At 56.3% G+C, this 15,930-nt stretch overlaps 7 protein-coding genes across 7 annotated transcripts; 2 read left to right on the forward strand and 5 right to left on the reverse strand.

The window, feature by feature from the left end:
* Positions 1-109: 109 nt before the first annotated feature.
* SCHCODRAFT_02632125 (epsilon subunit of F1F0-ATP synthase N-terminal domain-containing protein) lies at positions 110-852 on the reverse strand. The gene is made up of 4 exons (XM_003030039.2): positions 716-852; positions 503-653; positions 359-447; positions 110-308 (listed from the first exon to the last, which is right to left on the reverse strand). The coding sequence occupies exons 1-4, from the start codon at positions 839-841 to the stop codon at positions 183-185; spliced, it is 492 nt and encodes a 163-aa protein (XP_003030085.1). The 5' UTR covers positions 842-852; the 3' UTR covers positions 110-182.
* Positions 853-1,264: 412 nt separating this feature from the next.
* Positions 1,265-4,213, reverse strand: SCHCODRAFT_02632126 (GCS-domain-containing protein). The gene is made up of 10 exons (XM_050345698.1): positions 4,114-4,213; positions 3,782-4,058; positions 3,424-3,731; positions 3,198-3,374; positions 3,007-3,146; positions 2,802-2,956; positions 2,639-2,755; positions 1,868-2,587; positions 1,571-1,812; positions 1,265-1,516 (listed from the first exon to the last, which is right to left on the reverse strand). The coding sequence occupies exons 2-10, from the start codon at positions 3,929-3,931 to the stop codon at positions 1,435-1,437; spliced, it is 2,091 nt and encodes a 696-aa protein (XP_050199290.1). The 5' UTR covers positions 3,932-4,058; positions 4,114-4,213; the 3' UTR covers positions 1,265-1,434.
* Positions 4,214-4,622: 409 nt separating this feature from the next.
* Positions 4,623-6,536, reverse strand: SCHCODRAFT_02632130 (APG6-domain-containing protein). The gene is made up of 6 exons (XM_050345699.1): positions 6,444-6,536; positions 5,650-6,395; positions 5,387-5,594; positions 5,238-5,326; positions 4,963-5,175; positions 4,623-4,826 (listed from the first exon to the last, which is right to left on the reverse strand). The coding sequence occupies exons 1-6, from the start codon at positions 6,486-6,488 to the stop codon at positions 4,688-4,690; spliced, it is 1,440 nt and encodes a 479-aa protein (XP_050199291.1). The 5' UTR covers positions 6,489-6,536; the 3' UTR covers positions 4,623-4,687.
* An 807-nt stretch (positions 6,537-7,343) lies between these two features.
* On the forward strand, positions 7,344-9,131 carry SCHCODRAFT_02737804 (glycoside hydrolase family 43 protein; the record flags this gene model as incomplete). The annotated part of the gene is made up of 10 exons (XM_003030456.2): positions 7,344-7,476; positions 7,528-7,650; positions 7,701-7,737; positions 7,769-7,822; positions 7,845-8,066; positions 8,120-8,217; positions 8,265-8,335; positions 8,393-8,596; positions 8,653-8,663; positions 8,719-9,131. 10 exons carry the CDS (start codon positions 7,344-7,346, stop codon positions 8,795-8,797), a joined length of 1,032 nt encoding a protein of 343 aa, XP_003030502.1. The 3' UTR covers positions 8,798-9,131.
* On the reverse strand, positions 8,898-10,846 carry SCHCODRAFT_02632136 (FMN-linked oxidoreductase). The gene is made up of 8 exons (XM_003030036.2): positions 10,654-10,846; positions 10,452-10,593; positions 10,369-10,401; positions 10,100-10,298; positions 9,925-10,042; positions 9,371-9,852; positions 9,187-9,313; positions 8,898-9,131 (listed from the first exon to the last, which is right to left on the reverse strand). The coding sequence occupies exons 1-8, from the start codon at positions 10,750-10,752 to the stop codon at positions 9,078-9,080; spliced, it is 1,254 nt and encodes a 417-aa protein (XP_003030082.1). The 5' UTR covers positions 10,753-10,846; the 3' UTR covers positions 8,898-9,077.
* Positions 10,847-11,654: 808 nt separating this feature from the next.
* On the forward strand, positions 11,655-14,660 carry SCHCODRAFT_02703092 (DNA/RNA polymerase; the record flags this gene model as incomplete). Its single annotated transcript, XM_050346968.1, has 17 exons — positions 11,655-11,731; positions 11,783-11,852; positions 11,911-11,998; positions 12,052-12,080; positions 12,127-12,198; positions 12,253-12,300; positions 12,352-12,421; positions 12,477-12,624; positions 12,684-12,801; positions 12,851-12,862; positions 12,918-12,932; positions 12,990-13,124; positions 13,232-13,389; positions 13,506-13,645; positions 13,727-13,785; positions 13,860-13,973; positions 14,037-14,660. 17 exons carry the CDS (start codon positions 11,655-11,657, stop codon positions 14,658-14,660), a joined length of 1,977 nt encoding a protein of 658 aa, XP_050199292.1.
* SCHCODRAFT_02632144 (RraA-like protein) lies at positions 14,639-15,617 on the reverse strand. The gene is made up of 2 exons (XM_003030035.2): positions 15,296-15,617; positions 14,639-15,239 (listed from the first exon to the last, which is right to left on the reverse strand). Exons 1-2 carry the CDS (start codon positions 15,600-15,602, stop codon positions 14,785-14,787), a joined length of 762 nt encoding a protein of 253 aa, XP_003030081.2. The 5' UTR covers positions 15,603-15,617; the 3' UTR covers positions 14,639-14,784.
* Positions 15,618-15,930: the final 313 nt, after the last annotated feature.

The following is a 15,930-nucleotide window of genomic DNA, read 5'->3' on the forward strand; positions in this document are numbered from 1 at the left end:
CCTGGGAAGCCACGTGAGCGTCTCGAACTCGGGCCGCCTTCCGTAGAACTTCCTGAGCCCGTGCAACAACTTGGCAAGTTGACGGTCACTGCTCTCGACATGGTCAAGGATGCGTGCAAGATGGATCCATTGTCTACGAGGATGATGCAACTGCAGACAGAGTACAAGTTAAAGCGCGTCAATCACGCGGAGACAGCGTGCTGGAGAGCTTCGTACACATCCGCCTCTATCCTGGCCTCCAGCTTGTCCTCCTCGGACCCGTTGCCAGCCGCAACCTTCTGCGCCTCGGCAAGGTTGGCCTTGATGGCCTGTATGTGTGGTGAGTGACAGTTTCATGGAATGTATGGGTATGACGCACCTCAGGAGAGAAGTCCTCAAGCGGGGCAGCCTCAATGGCGTTGATGGTGAGCTTGTTGCCCGGGTGAACGGTCGCAAAGCCGCCAGAGACTGTCGATCACAGAGTTAGGCACTGAACGGATAAACAATCAATGGAGTGACGCACCGAACCACTTCTTCGAGCCAGCACCCTCGAGAACCTCCAGCACACCCGGACGCAACGGCTCAATGGATGGAACGTGGTTGGCAAGAATGCCCATGTCTCCGGTCGCAGCGGCGATGTTGACCTGCACTACATCGGCGGACGTGAAGATGGCCTGGAAGTCGGACGCCGCAAGTCAGAATTGCGGGTCGCCTAGCATGCGGAACGCGCACGCACCTGGTGGGGAAGCACCAGCGAGAGCTTAATCTTGTCGCTCGCAGCCTCCGCGTAGCCACGACGGCCCCAGGGAGCTGCAGAGCGCGGCAGACGGCGAGCAGCTGACAGGAAGCGGAGAGAGGACATTTTGGCGAGACGCGTGACAGACGTCACGCTGCTGTGATGTGTCGGCCAGTCCGGCCTCTTCCGATGGATCTCACGTGCGCTGATCTCCGGCGCCCAACACCGTCATGTTCAACTTGCATGCGTCCTATTCGGCAAGCAGGACTGCTTGTTTGGAGCTGCGCATCAGGAGAGTTTATTTTACGTTATACTGATCTCCCTCGATACTCAGCAACGGGTCCAGAAGGAAGCATACGACCGAAAAGACTAGCTTTCAATTTGCGTAGCGCGACTGAGCGTCAGACCTTCTGCTACTCTGCGCACCACCTCATCCCTTAACAGTATAAAGACAGACGACGTGCAGTCATGACTGTTACGCCTGTGTCGTCCGATTGCTTTGTCGCCAAGTGTCACCAATTGGGAAATATCCCACTCAAATCCCACCGGTTTGTGCGAAATCGGAGCTCTATATCTTATTGCAATGCTATAATGATGTGCACAACAACCTCAGACCAGTCCGTATCTATGTAGTACACCGGAATATACTTATGGAGTGCGAGACAAATAAATCAATAATACCTGCAATCAATGATGCCTGCCACGAAATCCCTCTACTTCTAGATAAGGTTGCCACCATCGTCCTTCCCGCCCTTGTAGCCCTTGGGCAGAAGGTCGGGAGCAGCGCGCACGCCGCGCTCACTGTCGAGAGGTCAGCGTCAGGAAGGAAGAAAAGGAAAACGATGTGTAGCGTACATCTCGTCTACGGCACGCATGAGATCGTAATTGATCTCCTCCGACACCACCGAGTCCTTCTTGTACTTCGGGTGGTTGAGGACGAACTCGCGTATCCAGGTCGCTGGCGTCTTTATCTGGCCGGTGGACCGCTGCCGGATGAGGTCCAGGTAGTTCTGTATCCTCGCCATCTCGTCGTGCTCTATGTGCAGCGTGTCAAGGTACAAGTCGACGAGACCGATCAAACCAGGGAAGGTATCGCCCTACGTGCGTCGTTAGCGATTTGTCAAGGTTATACTCAAGCTCACTTCGACATACCTTCCCGTTCATGACCTCCTTCATCGACATCTCCTCGTACTCCTCCTCGACCGGCCGCTGCGGCACGCCGTTCTCCGGCACCGGCGCCCGCGCGAAGCAGTTTCGCAACTGGCGCTCCCTCCGCCGCGGCTCGCTATCCACCGGCGAGCTCGCCCCAGACGACATCGGCGAGTGCCCGGGCGGGAAGATATCCTTGCGGAAGAAAAACTTTTGCTCCGCGGCGGCATTCCGCAGCTGCGCGCGCTGCATGTTCTCGTCGACCTTTGAGATCGGCATGTACATGTTCACGTCGAACTGCAGCAGCGCGCGCGAGAGCAGGACGATGAACAGCGCGAACGCCGCGTTCTCAAAGTCCGTGAGCTGCACCTCCATGCTGCGGAACTCGACGCGCCAGCCGATGGAGGAGTTAACTGGAGGCGGCTTGAAGCGCATGGTCTGCCAGTTTGTGGATTGGATGTTCTCGAAGTGGTCGTTGCTGTTCACGTCGTCTTGGTCGATCGTCTCGGAGAAGACGACGAGGGGGTCGCGGATGAAGAGGTGCGCGATGTGCTTAGCGAGCAAATCGTCTATGCCGCGATCCCGCACACGGTTGAAAATGGCTTCATCGTAAGGTGCGTAGGTGTCGTTATATTCGGGGCGGTTGTTACGGTCGTTCGCGATGTACAAATCGACGCTGTCGTATCTTGACTTGGGGATGACGAAGCGGTCGTTCTTCAACGGCTATAACGAAATTAGTATTTTTCTAATCGTTTATATGGCCGGCGAGCATACCTTCAAGCCACGCTCCTCTTCTGTCCTGTCGTCGACGCTTCCTGCGATGACATTCCAGCGGCAGTCGACGTCGGCGATGTAGCCACGATAAAGAGGGCTTCCAGCGGTCAATGCCAGCTACAGCCCATCAGGATGGGGGGCGCGACGAAGAAGAATATCGTACCAATATAGGACCGGCGGGAATCAAGCAGTCGTATAACCTTCTCGCGTCGTTGACGTTGCAGGCTTGGAAAGTCAGCTGCAAACAGCAGCATCCCATTCCGAAGCCCATAGCGTCAAGGTAGATGTGGTCGACCAGGGCTGCACCATCCTTGGCATCTGGCACGAGTGATGAGAATGGCGGATGTAAAACGGTGATGCGAACTCACTGGAGTCTTCTGGGAATAGTTGCCTGTCCCAGGGGATCGTCGGGTCGACAAAAGGCTTTGGCGTGTTCTCATCGGAGTAGATAGGCAAGTTAATGGCTACTTTAGAGCCTCGCCGCCTCCGGATGTTGGCAGTCAATGTCCTGATGCATCGTGAGACCGCGCCCAACTGCTAGAACGTTCGTCGCACTTACGGGAAGCGCGCATGGGGATTTGTGATCTCCTCGGGAAGGAAGAAGCTATGGCTGGACACCGCGTCTTCGGGGGGATAGTAGGGGTCCGTGAATTGCCCTGGGGCGCCAAGGCGGGGGAAGGAGGTGAAAGTGAGGGGATACTCGTTGTCCTTCAGGTGCTTGCGCGCCAGAGTCCGCCTAACGCGGGGTCAGCTATGGCGTGCTCAGTAGCGAGATCCGGGCGCACCTGTAGCGCATGTTCGCCTCGACCGAGAGCAAGTCCGCAATAGAGCCGGTGTAGGGCGCGCCTGGGGTGCTCTCAAGCATGTACCGTCCGTACTCGGGGTGGAAGGTGGGGACGGGGATCCTGCGCGGCGCGGGGGCACTTGGTAAGCCCACAAATTTCTTGAGGTAGTTGAGGAAGTCCCACCGGTTCTCAGTCTCGGTGGAGATGTCATCGACGATGGCGGACAGCTTCTCGAGGATCTCGGACTGGCGCAGGGAGAGGTGAGCGGCCTTCTTCTCGTCGTCGAAGGAGACGACCATGTACTCGATCTAGCCTGCATGAGTGGGGGGAACGATGAAGAGCGAGGCATGGAACGCACCTCATCGCCCCATAGCAGCTTGTCGCCGCACCGGTCCTTGTAGCGATCCCAAGTGTTGAGAAACTGGGTAATGCCGTGGTACCTAACATGATCGGCATACTTCTTGGCCTCCTCCCATTCCAGTGGCGTTCCGAGCGCGAGCAAACCCATGATGAAGATACTAGCAAGTCGCAAGCGTTATGGCGATTCCTGGCGTATGTATTGTACTTATAAAGCAGGCAATTCCTCGGTAGCCGGCCGGCTTTGTCAGACGCTTGCTAACGGCGATATGATCGTTCTGCGGTCGAGATGTTAGCGAACTGGGAAGGCGCAGATGGGGGATGAAAAAGGACCTTATTCGGCGGGGTCTATTGCAGGAAATAATAGGGGTCTTGCATTCGTCGAAGGGATTGAGACGGATACCGGCGGCAGTCAATGGGTGGAGGTATCAGGAGGAAACAGTCGCGATCACATAGGGGAATAAGCACGTCATCTCGCCCAGCCTGAATCGATTGCGATCCGCCATCACAGACTCCCAGTCGGCACGCCCGGCACGCCCTACGAAGTTCACTGAAAAGAGTAGCCTCGAATCCGAGTTCATAAGTCGGCGTGCGTCTGACCGGACGTATACAGACACAGAATGGGATTTCAAGGGGATCGACAAGGGGAAATCGTAATAAGAAGGCGCAGATTGGACCAAAGTAGATAATCGCGTGGCTGCGAAGTCCAACGGCATTGTATACGCATTTGGAAACCAATCTCCATAAGAGCATTTCTCATAGATATTTTGGGCTCGAAGCAGAATCGACCGTCGAAGTGCGGCTTACTATCTTTGTCGCATCGTCGGTCTTCCATCCAAAAGATGAGGCATAAAGATTTTATTCGAAAAAATCAAGTGAGGCATTTGGTGGCAACCCACTGGAAGCGCTAACCGTTAATCCCATTCGTCGCCCACTTCAAACAGATCTTCAGCGCCAGGAGGACATGTCGTAAAGACCGCGTCCACGCCTCCTCCTGGTTGAATTGCAGCTTGACCGATACGTCGCCTATCTTATCCTTAACGATCCTGTTGAGTAAAGTCAGCGCTCGCTCGGACCCTCCAGCTTCACGCCGACCATACGGATGCGGAGCGACATTCCAGATTTCCCAGCAATTCGTAAAGAGCAGTAGAGGAAGAGCAAAGAGGCACACGTTCGACTCACTCGTGGGGGAAGTCCACACTCGGGTCTTGCGACCCAATGTATTCCATGAGATGCTTTAGGCAGTCCAGGAACGCGACCATCCCCAGGTCGAACCTTCTGTTATGCAGTAGGCGAACGAAGTGCAAGTCACCCGACCCGTATAATTCGTAGCTCGCTTTGTCACCCGTCGTTCGCTCTATTCTTGAGAAGGACCCCATCGGGACGAGGCGATAGCTGCAAGGTAGCAGTGTCAGACGCGGTGTACGCCACGGCAGAGTGCGAGGAGTAGCACCCACTTCTCGAAGTGATAGTCAAGTTTACGCGCGATTGTGTAGAGAAGGAGGAGCGCCTGGCCCCAGGCTGCATTAATTTCCGCCCATTCCACCTGAGCGCAAGCACGGCTGTCAGCCACTGCGTGGGGTCGCTACAAGATCCGGGCACTCACAGGAATTCCGGGCATTCGTCCAAGGCGCAGGCCGTTGATAGTTCCGAACGCGCCGTCGTGCCCTATACAGAAAGCGTCGTTGTACACGTTTGTGCGCTCGAGCTTCTCCAGCGTCGCGGAATCGGCAGCATATGCTGCGCGGAGCGTAGCGAGCTGCTCTGCCTGCTGATCGGCCTCGAGCAGGCGGTCGTTGTGCATATGCCAAAACCTGCGGGAGACGGGTGAGCACGCAAGGGACCTTTGATTTCCGATAGTATACGTACTCTGCTTCCTCTGCCTCCAACTGTTTTTCCTCCGCCTCCAGTAGACGTAACTCATCATCCAGTTCCTCGCGTTCACGCTCGGCTTGCATGAGTTGTTCCACCGCGGTCTCTTCGTCCTCCTTCAATCGCTGTATCTTCCTCTCCGCCTCTTCCTTCGACATCCCCTGCACCTCGCGCTCCTTCTCGCGCCGCACCTCCTTCTCGAACGCGATGTACCCATCCCGTTCCCGTTTCGTCTCCTCGAGCTGCCGTTGAAGCGCATTGAGCAGTATCTGCGTGCACTCCGCGCACAACGGATGATCGACGTCTGTCCTCGACGACAGTACGCTAAACAGCTTCTGCGTCGAGCGCAGATGATCTGACCAAGGAGAGGGATTTGGGTGTTCAGGCAAGGGGAGGGGATCGACCGGCGCCTGCGCATTGGTCTTCCTTCGCCGGGAAGGGGAGTTCGATGTGGCACCCTGCGGGGGGATGGCCCGAATGACACTGTCTTGGAGGACGACGAAGGACTCATTGGGGAGTGGTGAGCCGCGCTGGGGGAGCTTGCCCTGTGCACGGGGGGAGAGGGATCCTGGGTTGATATGTGCGCGTTCCCAAGCGGCCTTCATCGCGGGCGACGCGTTCAGTTGCGCTAGCTTCTCCGCATCGGAGAGGGATTTGGTGGCCGCGGGTGCACTTGGCTGAGGCAGCGTTGACACGATCATGTCATACGCGGAGGGTGCGAGGTCGACGAGCGATGCGTCGAGCTAATGGTACCGTCAGGCGTCATACACAGCATTCGTAGGATTACGGACCTGCAAGGGCTCCTTGCATTGCTGGCAGAGTATACTCATGCTCATGATTGTAGGGTGAGGCGTCGAAGGCGTCAATGTAGCGGCTTCCTCGCTGTAAGCGGCAAGGCGCGTTGCGCGCCACCATGACGCCACAAAGGTGCGAGTGTGTGAACGCCTCGGCATATGCCGAGTCTTTAACTTCACATGCTTCCCATCTTCGTCCGTAACTTGCTGTGTTCACCTTTCCTTCGGGATGAGTAAAACCTTGCCCTTTTCTTCCATCTTCGGTTTCTACAATGTGTTCTCACACAACTCAGCGTGCGCAATCCAAGTCTCTTTAACGGTGTCCCGGACCGTATTCGATCTTCTGTGCCTGGTATAATGACGAGGAAGAATGCCTTCTCTCCGCCTGACATCCTCCAGCCGAGATTCTGCACGAGGCTCGGCCTCAATTGTCCGAGCAATCGCTGCATTCTGTGCTTTCTGGGCACTCTGCAGTGGTTCTGCACCTGCGTACATAGGGTTCTCGGCCGTCCTATTACTCGGTCAGCTTCGTCTCCCACTTTGAGGCCTTGCGTTATAACCACATCTCTATCCTTTGCTTGTCGGTGTCAATAAATCCATGTTATCTTGACCGGCATATAGGACCCGTCAAGCTCATATAGGCGTGCGCATGGTCCCAACCCTTTGCGCGCGCCGGTCACTCCTCCCAATTCTCCGAAGGAGGCTCCCGTGATTCGACTGCAACCGCCTCCGCTACACCTCCAGCGTGCAACTTCGGTCATGCTTGGATACGGACCGCGTCGACCCTGGCGACGACGATAGCGGCGGACCGCGGCTCGTTCGACCCGTCGAGTACTTATGAGAGACCGCGCGGTTAAGGAAGACTCGTTCCTTCCCCTTCCCCGAAGAGCTGGCAGAATGCATCTCCTCGGGCTCGCTGTAGCAATCATCTCGTTCGCCTCGCAGCTGCTCTCTGTAGTCGCGTTTACGAACCCGATTAAGGATCCCAATGGCTCCGACCCGTTCATGGTCTATCATGAGGGTTATTACTGTGAGTTCGGTCAAGACAGCGATGGTGTCCTTTAGCTGAACCGCATCATAGACCTGATGTCAACGACGTGGTCCAACCTGCAGATCTCTCGTGGCGCGACGATCCAGGAATTGAAGGACTCGACGCCAAAGGTGATCTGGACGGACACGAACGCGGATCGCTGCTGCAACGTCTGTGAGTGTAGAGCTAACTTGCTTTCCAATGATGACTCAACGTTGCTGCAGGGGCTCCGGAGATTCACTGGTCAGACGTCTATCTATTGTGATTTTCAACTGCTAACAGATAGGTCAAGGATGCCCGACGAAGGCGCTTGGTTCATGTACGCGATTCTGCTCCTATATCCAAGGTTAGGCTCATTCCCCTCCCAGCTACTACTCTGCCGGCACTTCAGGCACCCTCGACAACCAGAAGCTGCACGTCCTCAAGGGCTCCTCCAACATCATCTGGGACTCGGAATGGAGCTACGCTGGCCGCATCGTCATTCCGAACCGTGACGTCTGGGCTATCGACGGCACGGTTCTCGTCTACGGCGACAATCGGTACCTTGTGTACTCGAGCTGGGATGGGGATTATCAGTGCCTCTGGATTAGGTACGCCTCATGAGACCGCGCATAAGGATAATTGGTCGCTGACTGGCCTGCAGTCAAATGACGAGCGCGACTGAGGTTGGCAACACGGTCAAGATCGCGACGCCTACGTACGATTGGGAGAAGGTTGGGACGTATGTCAACGAGGGACCTGGTAAGTCCGTTACCATCAACGACATGCCACCAACTCATTGTCCTCAGCTGGTCTCTACCACGGCGGGCGCACCTTCATCGTCTTCTCCGCGTCCAGCTGCAATGGTGACGGCTATAAGGTATACTGATAAACCTACATTCTCTCTATCCTGCCCTTCTGACCATTCCCACTCCAGCTCGGCCTCCTCGAGCTCACTGGCAGCGATCCCCTCAACGCTTCGTCGTGGACCAAGTCCTCGGAGCCCATCTTCACCTCTGCGAATGGCAACTACCAGCCCGGTCATAACGGCTTCTTCCTGAGTGCTTCAGGGGACCAGACCTGGAACGTCTACCATGCTTCGCCTTCCTCCCCGGGCGCGTGCGATGGGAGTCGGTATACGGTAAGGCAGTCTGGATTGCCCTCATTGCTCATGCTGATCGCATCCTCGCCCCTCAGAATGTACAACAGTGAGTAGCTTGCAAATTGTGTTGCTTCGATCTACGATGGCTGACATTGTTATAGGGTTAGCTTCGACTCGAACAGCTACCCTAACCTGGGTTCGCCGCTGGCTCTGTCGAGCGAGATCGCAGACCCCGTCTGATTGCATTTTCTTCAAAGAGCTCAGTCATGCACGGAAATCGCAGACCTCAAGTAGCACTGTACATCAAAACAATTGAGACACTGATGTTTTTAACAACAACGTCGAAGTTCGCGTCAGGGCATTCTAAGCATATGAACTACCTCTTAACAACAACACGATATAAATAAGATCGTCCACAGAGCCGCCTTGCCAGATGCAAAAGAATGACTGTGTGTACAACAGGGGTACAACCAGACGATGACGAGCCCTAGGGCCGCTTATCGCAGTGTATGACCGCACACTACTGCTGGAGCTCGCCATCGTAGACGAAGCCAGCAGCTCGCTGTGTGTTGATCTACGAGGTCATTAGCGGGCATTCCTCACGAGTGAAAGAGGATGAGGCTACGCACATATCTGGTATTCAGCTGCGAGGGACTCGAGACGCCAATCTGGCGCATCTCAACCAGCATATCGTCGTGCAGGTTCTGCAGCATCCTCTCCACGCCAGCCTGCCCCATCGTCAACGACAGCTGAACCCTAAGCGCACACATCAGCTCCTTCTACCACACCCACAGAACCACAGAAGCCACTCACGGCCGTCCCAGACCCAGCATCCGCGCCCCCAGTGCCAGCATCTTCAGCGCATGGTTCGCCGAATAAATTGCCCCGTCCGCAAACACCGGGATCTCGTCCACCAAGCCAGGCGCGTACTTGTTGATCTCCATCAGCACCTGCACGGGCGCGGGCGCGCCGTCGAGCTGCCGGCCGCCGTGGTTCGAAAGGTAGATACCCGCGAGGCCGGCGTCGCGCGCGAGGATAGCGTCCTCGACGGAGAGGATCCCCTTGAGCACAACGGGCAGGTCGGTGTTGTTCTTGATCCACTCGATGTTCTCCCAGGTGAGGACGTGGAGCTGGGCATTGCCGGTGGGCTCGTCGCCGCCGGCGCGCCAGGCGCGGGCTTGCCAGCCCTCGGAGGTGGTGTCGACGGTGATGAGCAGGGCGGAGCAGCCTGCGGCCTTCGCGGCGTCGAGGCGCGCCGTCACGGCCTCCGGGTCCCACTTCTCGTCCGGGTACATCTAGAAAGCATAGATCAGCAAGGATTCCTTCATGACTTCGAGAGAACTCGAGGAGCGAGGTTCCCCACCTACCTGATACCAGTACGTCTGGTTCTCCGCTTTGATAGCGCCAAGGTCGGCAATCGGGACCGTCGAGTACTGCGCGATGCCCGCAATGATGCCAGCGGCAGCGGCGGCCCGGACGGTTCCGCTGCGGCACATAAGTTTATGGCCATTCTCATCACCGAACAACAACCAAACCACTCACTTCTCCGCCACCTCCGGATTCACCACGCCGTGCGAGCCGGACGGCGATACGAAGAAGGGCGACGCGGAGTCGAACTTCGTGGAGACGCCAGCCCCGTTGGTGAGGGTAACGCTGGTCGCGAGCGACGCGTTGCCGAGGTCGCGGCCCATGCGGGGGCGGAAGGTGATGTACTCGAAGATGTGGGAGTTCCAGCGCATGCCTGCGAAGTCATGTTCGTAAAGAGGGACTCCAAGACTGGCGGGTGGGGATGAGGAAGGTAAGTTACGCACTCTCTTCGTGGCCTGAGCCTCCGGCGACGCGACCTGGGGGAGGGTAAGTTGCGAGACGAGGGAGTACAAGGGGGAGACCGTACTCCAGACAGCAGGGCTGAGGACCTTTTGGGCCGTGCGCCAGACATCGGTCATGTCGAACCAACCGGCGATCTCGGCGGCAGGGTCGATGCCCTTGTTGTTCAAACCGTAGTCGCCAGCAGATCCTAAAGTGGCGTCATCGAACTACAAAGCATACATATTCAGCAAACGACAGGGAACTGACTCTCAAGGATATGAACTCACGAAGGGACCCATGGAAGGAGGGATGACCTCGTACTGCGCCGCGACCTGGGACGCAATCGAGGCGACAGCGAGGAGCTGAACGAGCGACTTTTGAAACATTGTAAAGATTGGAAGGTGAGCTGGTCAAGGACCGGCTGCTGGGCGAATTGAAGGCGGGGGAAGGAGAAGAAGGAGAACCTGATGAAGAAGCGGGATTGTCGCTTTTAAGCGCATCGCGGTTGACGCTGCCAAGGCGGATGTAGACCAACAGGCATGGCGCACGACAGCTCACGACATCAGGAACCGTTGCGGTGGCCAGCATGCTGTCCAGCGTGGGGGAGAGATAATCGACGCCCCCATGCCGGAATTCCCGACGCGATCATGCTGTGCCCCGCGGTGCTGCCTAATGATTCCTCTCGAACGTTATGCCTTGAATGTCAGCATCGTCAGCAGTAGATCGGGATTTTGGTGCACCGAGCACCAGCCGAGCAGCTCCCACACAAGGATGAGCGTGAGCGCACATGTGCTTCCCAACCAAAGTAGAAGGGAATTTCCGTCGGAAGGACTGTTCAGAGGACGATAACAAATATCTTTCGGCTTTGCGGCCGTGAGTGGCCGCACTGTAGCGCCCACCTTGGATGTGAGTTGTGGCAAAGATACCGTTGATGATGCACCCCCTTGAAGTTACGCGCGAGATTGCTCGAGCTGATGGAAGCACACACAAGTTTCAGAGCCCGACGTAGCCGCTTTCCCGTGAGTATCCGCGGACATCTCGGCGATGCAGGTCAAGAAGAAAGACAATGAACGACGATCTTGAACAGAATGAATTCGACACGATGAAGGTGAGTGCCAAGCTCCATGCACACGTGGTCCTCGGCACCGACAAAACTCCTAGTCACGATCACGTGTACGTGACTACCCGTGATTCACCGCCACGCGCGCTGTTCGTCTTTTGTCCTCAACTGTGACGAGTGTGGCGGCCATATAGGTCGCGCCTTCTCCTCACTCAACTCAGACGTCTCATGGGGATGCAACAGCCCAGCCAACAAACAGATAGTCTTGTCAAGCGCTTGGCCGGCCCGTCTACTGGCAAAGCTGGGTAAGGTGTTCAGACCCCGCTGGGGGGCACGCTTAGTTACCAAGCGGACAGGCTGGCCAAGGACCAGACTGAGATCAATCGTATCATAGCTGAAGCCTCGAAGGGTTCCAAATTCTACGATGTAAGGCATGGCAGAACTGAAAAAGTGTGCGTGACTAATCAGTCGATTGTTACTTCAGAATGAGAAGAAGAAAGACAAGGACCTTACTCAGCGCATAGAAAAGATCCTCGCTGTTCGGGATGAAGCGCTGAGAGGCGCTGATATAGGTGAGGCTCAACCTACGTGCCTGCTTCACGGCTGCTGAAGGACACAAATACAGGCGCAATTGAGGCCACAGTCGACCATATTGTAAGTGGTTCAAGCCTCATAGCCGACCCACGTTTTCATGAGGTAGCTTGCCGAGTTGGAAAGTGAGCGAGATCTGTCTCAGTACATCGTGCATGTTGACATGGATGCCTTTTTTGCTGTGAGCCTCCTCCGTCGTCGACTTCAGTGCTTGATGCTAACCTCCAATGTGCAGAACGTTGAGATGCTATACCAACCCGAAGTGAAGGGAAAGGCGTTCGGTGTACGAGTCTGCCTTCAGCCTTACTTCTGCCTGTATCTGACTGCTGCACAGGTAGGAATGGGCGTTCTCACAACCGCCAGCTACGAAGCCCGCCAATATGGCGTGCGCAGCGGGATGCCTAGTATGTGACGCTCGCGACCCTTCCATCCGATGAAGCTAACATAACCTCACCCCAGCCTTCATCGCCAAAAAGCTCTGCCCCGACCTCATCCTCGTCAAAATCAACCACGAACGCTATTCAGAAAAGTCGAAGCAGGTGATGGACATCTTCCGGCGATATGACCCCACGATGTGCCCGGCGAGTTGTGATGAGGGATACCTCAAGTAAGCTGACATTCCAGAGTTACACCTCAGAGCCCAAACGCGAAGCTGACGTTTGCCAGCATCACCAAGTATTGCCGCGAACACGACATTGGTCCCGAAGAATGTGTCGCCGAAATGCGTCGTGTGGTGCACGAGGAGAGCGACCTCACCGTCAGTGCGGGGATAGCGCCGAACAAGGTGAACATCGTTACCTCTGTGCCGTCTATTCTAATCCTTGCCCTCGTAGATGCTCGCCAAGGTATGAGTCGTGAGCTCGATAGACTGATGCTTGGCTGACTGATGCCTTGTGCCAGATTTGCTCAGATAAGGTGCGCATCTCCTCTCCTCGCTCGACCTCGTCATCCCGGCGCTTACACCGTAACCAGAACAAGCCAAACGGCCAATTCTACCTTCCTTTCGACCGCTCCAGCATCATGTCCTTCATGCGCGACCTCTCAATACGCAAGATCCCCGGCGTGGGGAGGGTAAACGAGCGATTGTTGGAGTCTATTGGTATCAAGGTAGGCAGTCGCTCACTTTGGATCGCTCTCGTCCTCGCTCAACTATCTGTCTGGCTCCCGCTCAACTATCTGTTTGGTTCCCGCTCACCCACTCACCCACCACTCAGACCTGCGGCGACATCTACACGCACCGCGCAACCGTCTACCTCATGGACAAACACTTTGGGATGCGCTTCCTCCTGCAAACATACCTCGGCATCGCATCGAATACGGTGCGGCCGCCGGAAAGGCAGGAGAGAAAGAGTATCGGGGCGGAGAGGCGAGTGTTCTCCTATCTCCTTCATTGTACCTTTGTATGCAACACGAGGGAACTAGTCATAAGCTACCTTGATGTCCTAACAACCTGGATGTCGTCGAACGTGTTGCTGACCGGCGGTCCAGAACCTTCAACCCCATCAGCGAGAAGGACAAGATCATGCTCAAGCTGGACGAGGTAGCAGCGGAGCTCGAGGACGATATGAGGACGTCGGGCTGGGCGGGGCGGACGGTGACGCTGAAGTTTAAGCTGGATACGTATCAAGGTGCGATTCGGACGCTGCCCAAGCCGAGATAGACTCAGCTCCGCGTGAAGTCTAGTTTGACGATGCTAACCTTGCTCACAGTCTTTACCCGCGCGAAATCCTTCGACAGATGGATCACGAGCAAGGAGGATTTGTATGCGGTGCGTTAAAGGGCATCTACATCCGGCCTTGTATACACATCCGGCCTCGTGCAAAGACACTTAACCAGTCACAGGCCGGCAAAGAACTCCTCGCCCCCGAATGGCCGCTCATCCTACGCCTCATTGGTCTGCGCGTGACGAAGCTCAAGGATCTGCGTGCGCCGGAGCCGAGTGGGGGTATCAAGAGGGTGAGCCTTGTTATATCATCTCAATAGTCGGGCACGATAGGCTATAGGCTGATCCACACCTAGTTTTTCGGCGCCCCGAGCCACTCGCCTACGAAGCGGAGGAAGCTGTCCGCAGAGTCCGATATGGGTGCATACGCCAAATCAGAAGGGATGGCATCAGCACCTATCACGGTTGACGACCTCGACGAAGCGATGCCCGGCTTCCACGAAGAGGAGGAAAACGAGCCGGATTTGAGTCAGCATGACGATATTGCGAGCCTGAGCCAGCACGACGACAATGCGGGTGTCAGTGCGGCTGACTTTGGGCTGGAGGGGGATGGGGAAAACGATGCGGAACGGTCAACGTCGTCCAATAAGCCTGTCTTCGCGGCGCAGTCCAGCAAGCCAATTTCTTACACCGCTGCGAGGTCCTCTTCAACCAAACCCTCGTCTAAGCCCCCGTCCAAACCGCCACGCTCGCCATCGCCCACCGAAGAGCAACACGACTGTCCCATATGCGGGAAGACACTCGCGGCGGACAACGACGGATTGAACCAGCACATAGACTGGTGTCTGTCTCGCGGAGCGATACTGGAGGCACAGAGACAGTCTAGTCGGACGACCCAACTGCATCAGGCGGCAGGGGCAGCCGTTGGCAGTAAGGCACCGAATTCGAACGCGCGGACGAAGTTCCAACCTCGACGATGAGTTCTACCTGTGCATTTGTATTGTGTACACTTTAGATATACCTCAGCACTGTAATTTACCATCGCATCACGGCCTTCCCTGCGCATCCACCATGACCTGCACATCCTGCTACCTCCTGAGCACCCTACTTCCCTCTATGCAGCTTAAACGATGCCTGGACGCCTTTACCCGCCTTTATATCCTCCATACACTTCGCGTCCACTTCCCTGCCTTTCAACGCCTTCTCGACCACCTCTTGCTCCAGAGCCTGCGCAACGACCACAACGCCGTCTTCGTCGCCGACGATCCAGTCTCCGGGAGAGATGACCGCGGCGGGGAATGCGTCCGCTCCCTCGCTGCTCTGGACGTTTGCACTGCTCCCGAAATTGGGTATTGACGCGATGGTCAGAGGGACGTTGATCTCGGAGGGCCGCGTAAACGGCGACTGCCCGAGCGTGGACTGTCCGCGCGAGAAGACGGGGAAGCCAAGCGAGCGATGCTCGGCAAGATCTCGACACCGGCCAGATATGACAACGCCGAGGGCCCCTCTTGCTTGCGCGCCTGCGCTCATGAGCCCTCCCCAGACGGCGTTCTTTGTCTCTATATGGGCGTTCAGTACGCGCGACGGCACCAAAGTTTGTGAAGTCGAACTTTACCTGGAGGCGCATCAATAACAATCACGGACCCCTCAGGCGCCTGGTCTACGAAATGGCCAGACAGCTTCGGCGCAGAGGTATCCGAGCTCAACACCATCCTGACCGTATAGGCCGGACCACAGATCCTAGCGTCCTGCGATGGAACTTTGAGCTGGATGTCGGGCAGGAGCCCACCGTGTGGAACGCCTAGCTTGATGAGGGCATCACTGATTTCGCAGGTAGAGAACTCGGAGAGGAGGGTGGTCCGCGGTGAGGAAGACGACATGGCGCGTAGGATCGGTCTCAAGCGGGCTGGTACAGTGGTCATGGAAGTTGGGAACAGGTTGGGGAGTACTCTGGAGGAGACGGAGCGCCGCGCCGCGATGCTAATCACGTTCATCTTCAGGCGCGCTCACGTGCGGAAATACGCTCGAAGTCAGCAAATGCGACTGTACAATGTCCAACGTTGTTCGCATATATGGCGGGAGCATATCACGCGGCTGTATTGTGGAGTTCAGTGCAAAATATTCAATGGATGTCTACAGCTTGTATTGAAACTGGCCAAGCTGGAGGACGACATGCGTGACAACAACCGTGACTTCGTTGTGGGTCCATTGCATTATCAGCGCGATCGAGATTAGATAACCACGATCTGT

This window comes from Schizophyllum commune (assembly GCF_000143185.2).
Source record: "Schizophyllum commune H4-8 unplaced genomic scaffold SCHCOscaffold_8, whole genome shotgun sequence".
NCBI classification, from domain to species: domain Eukaryota; kingdom Fungi; phylum Basidiomycota; class Agaricomycetes; order Agaricales; family Schizophyllaceae; genus Schizophyllum; species Schizophyllum commune.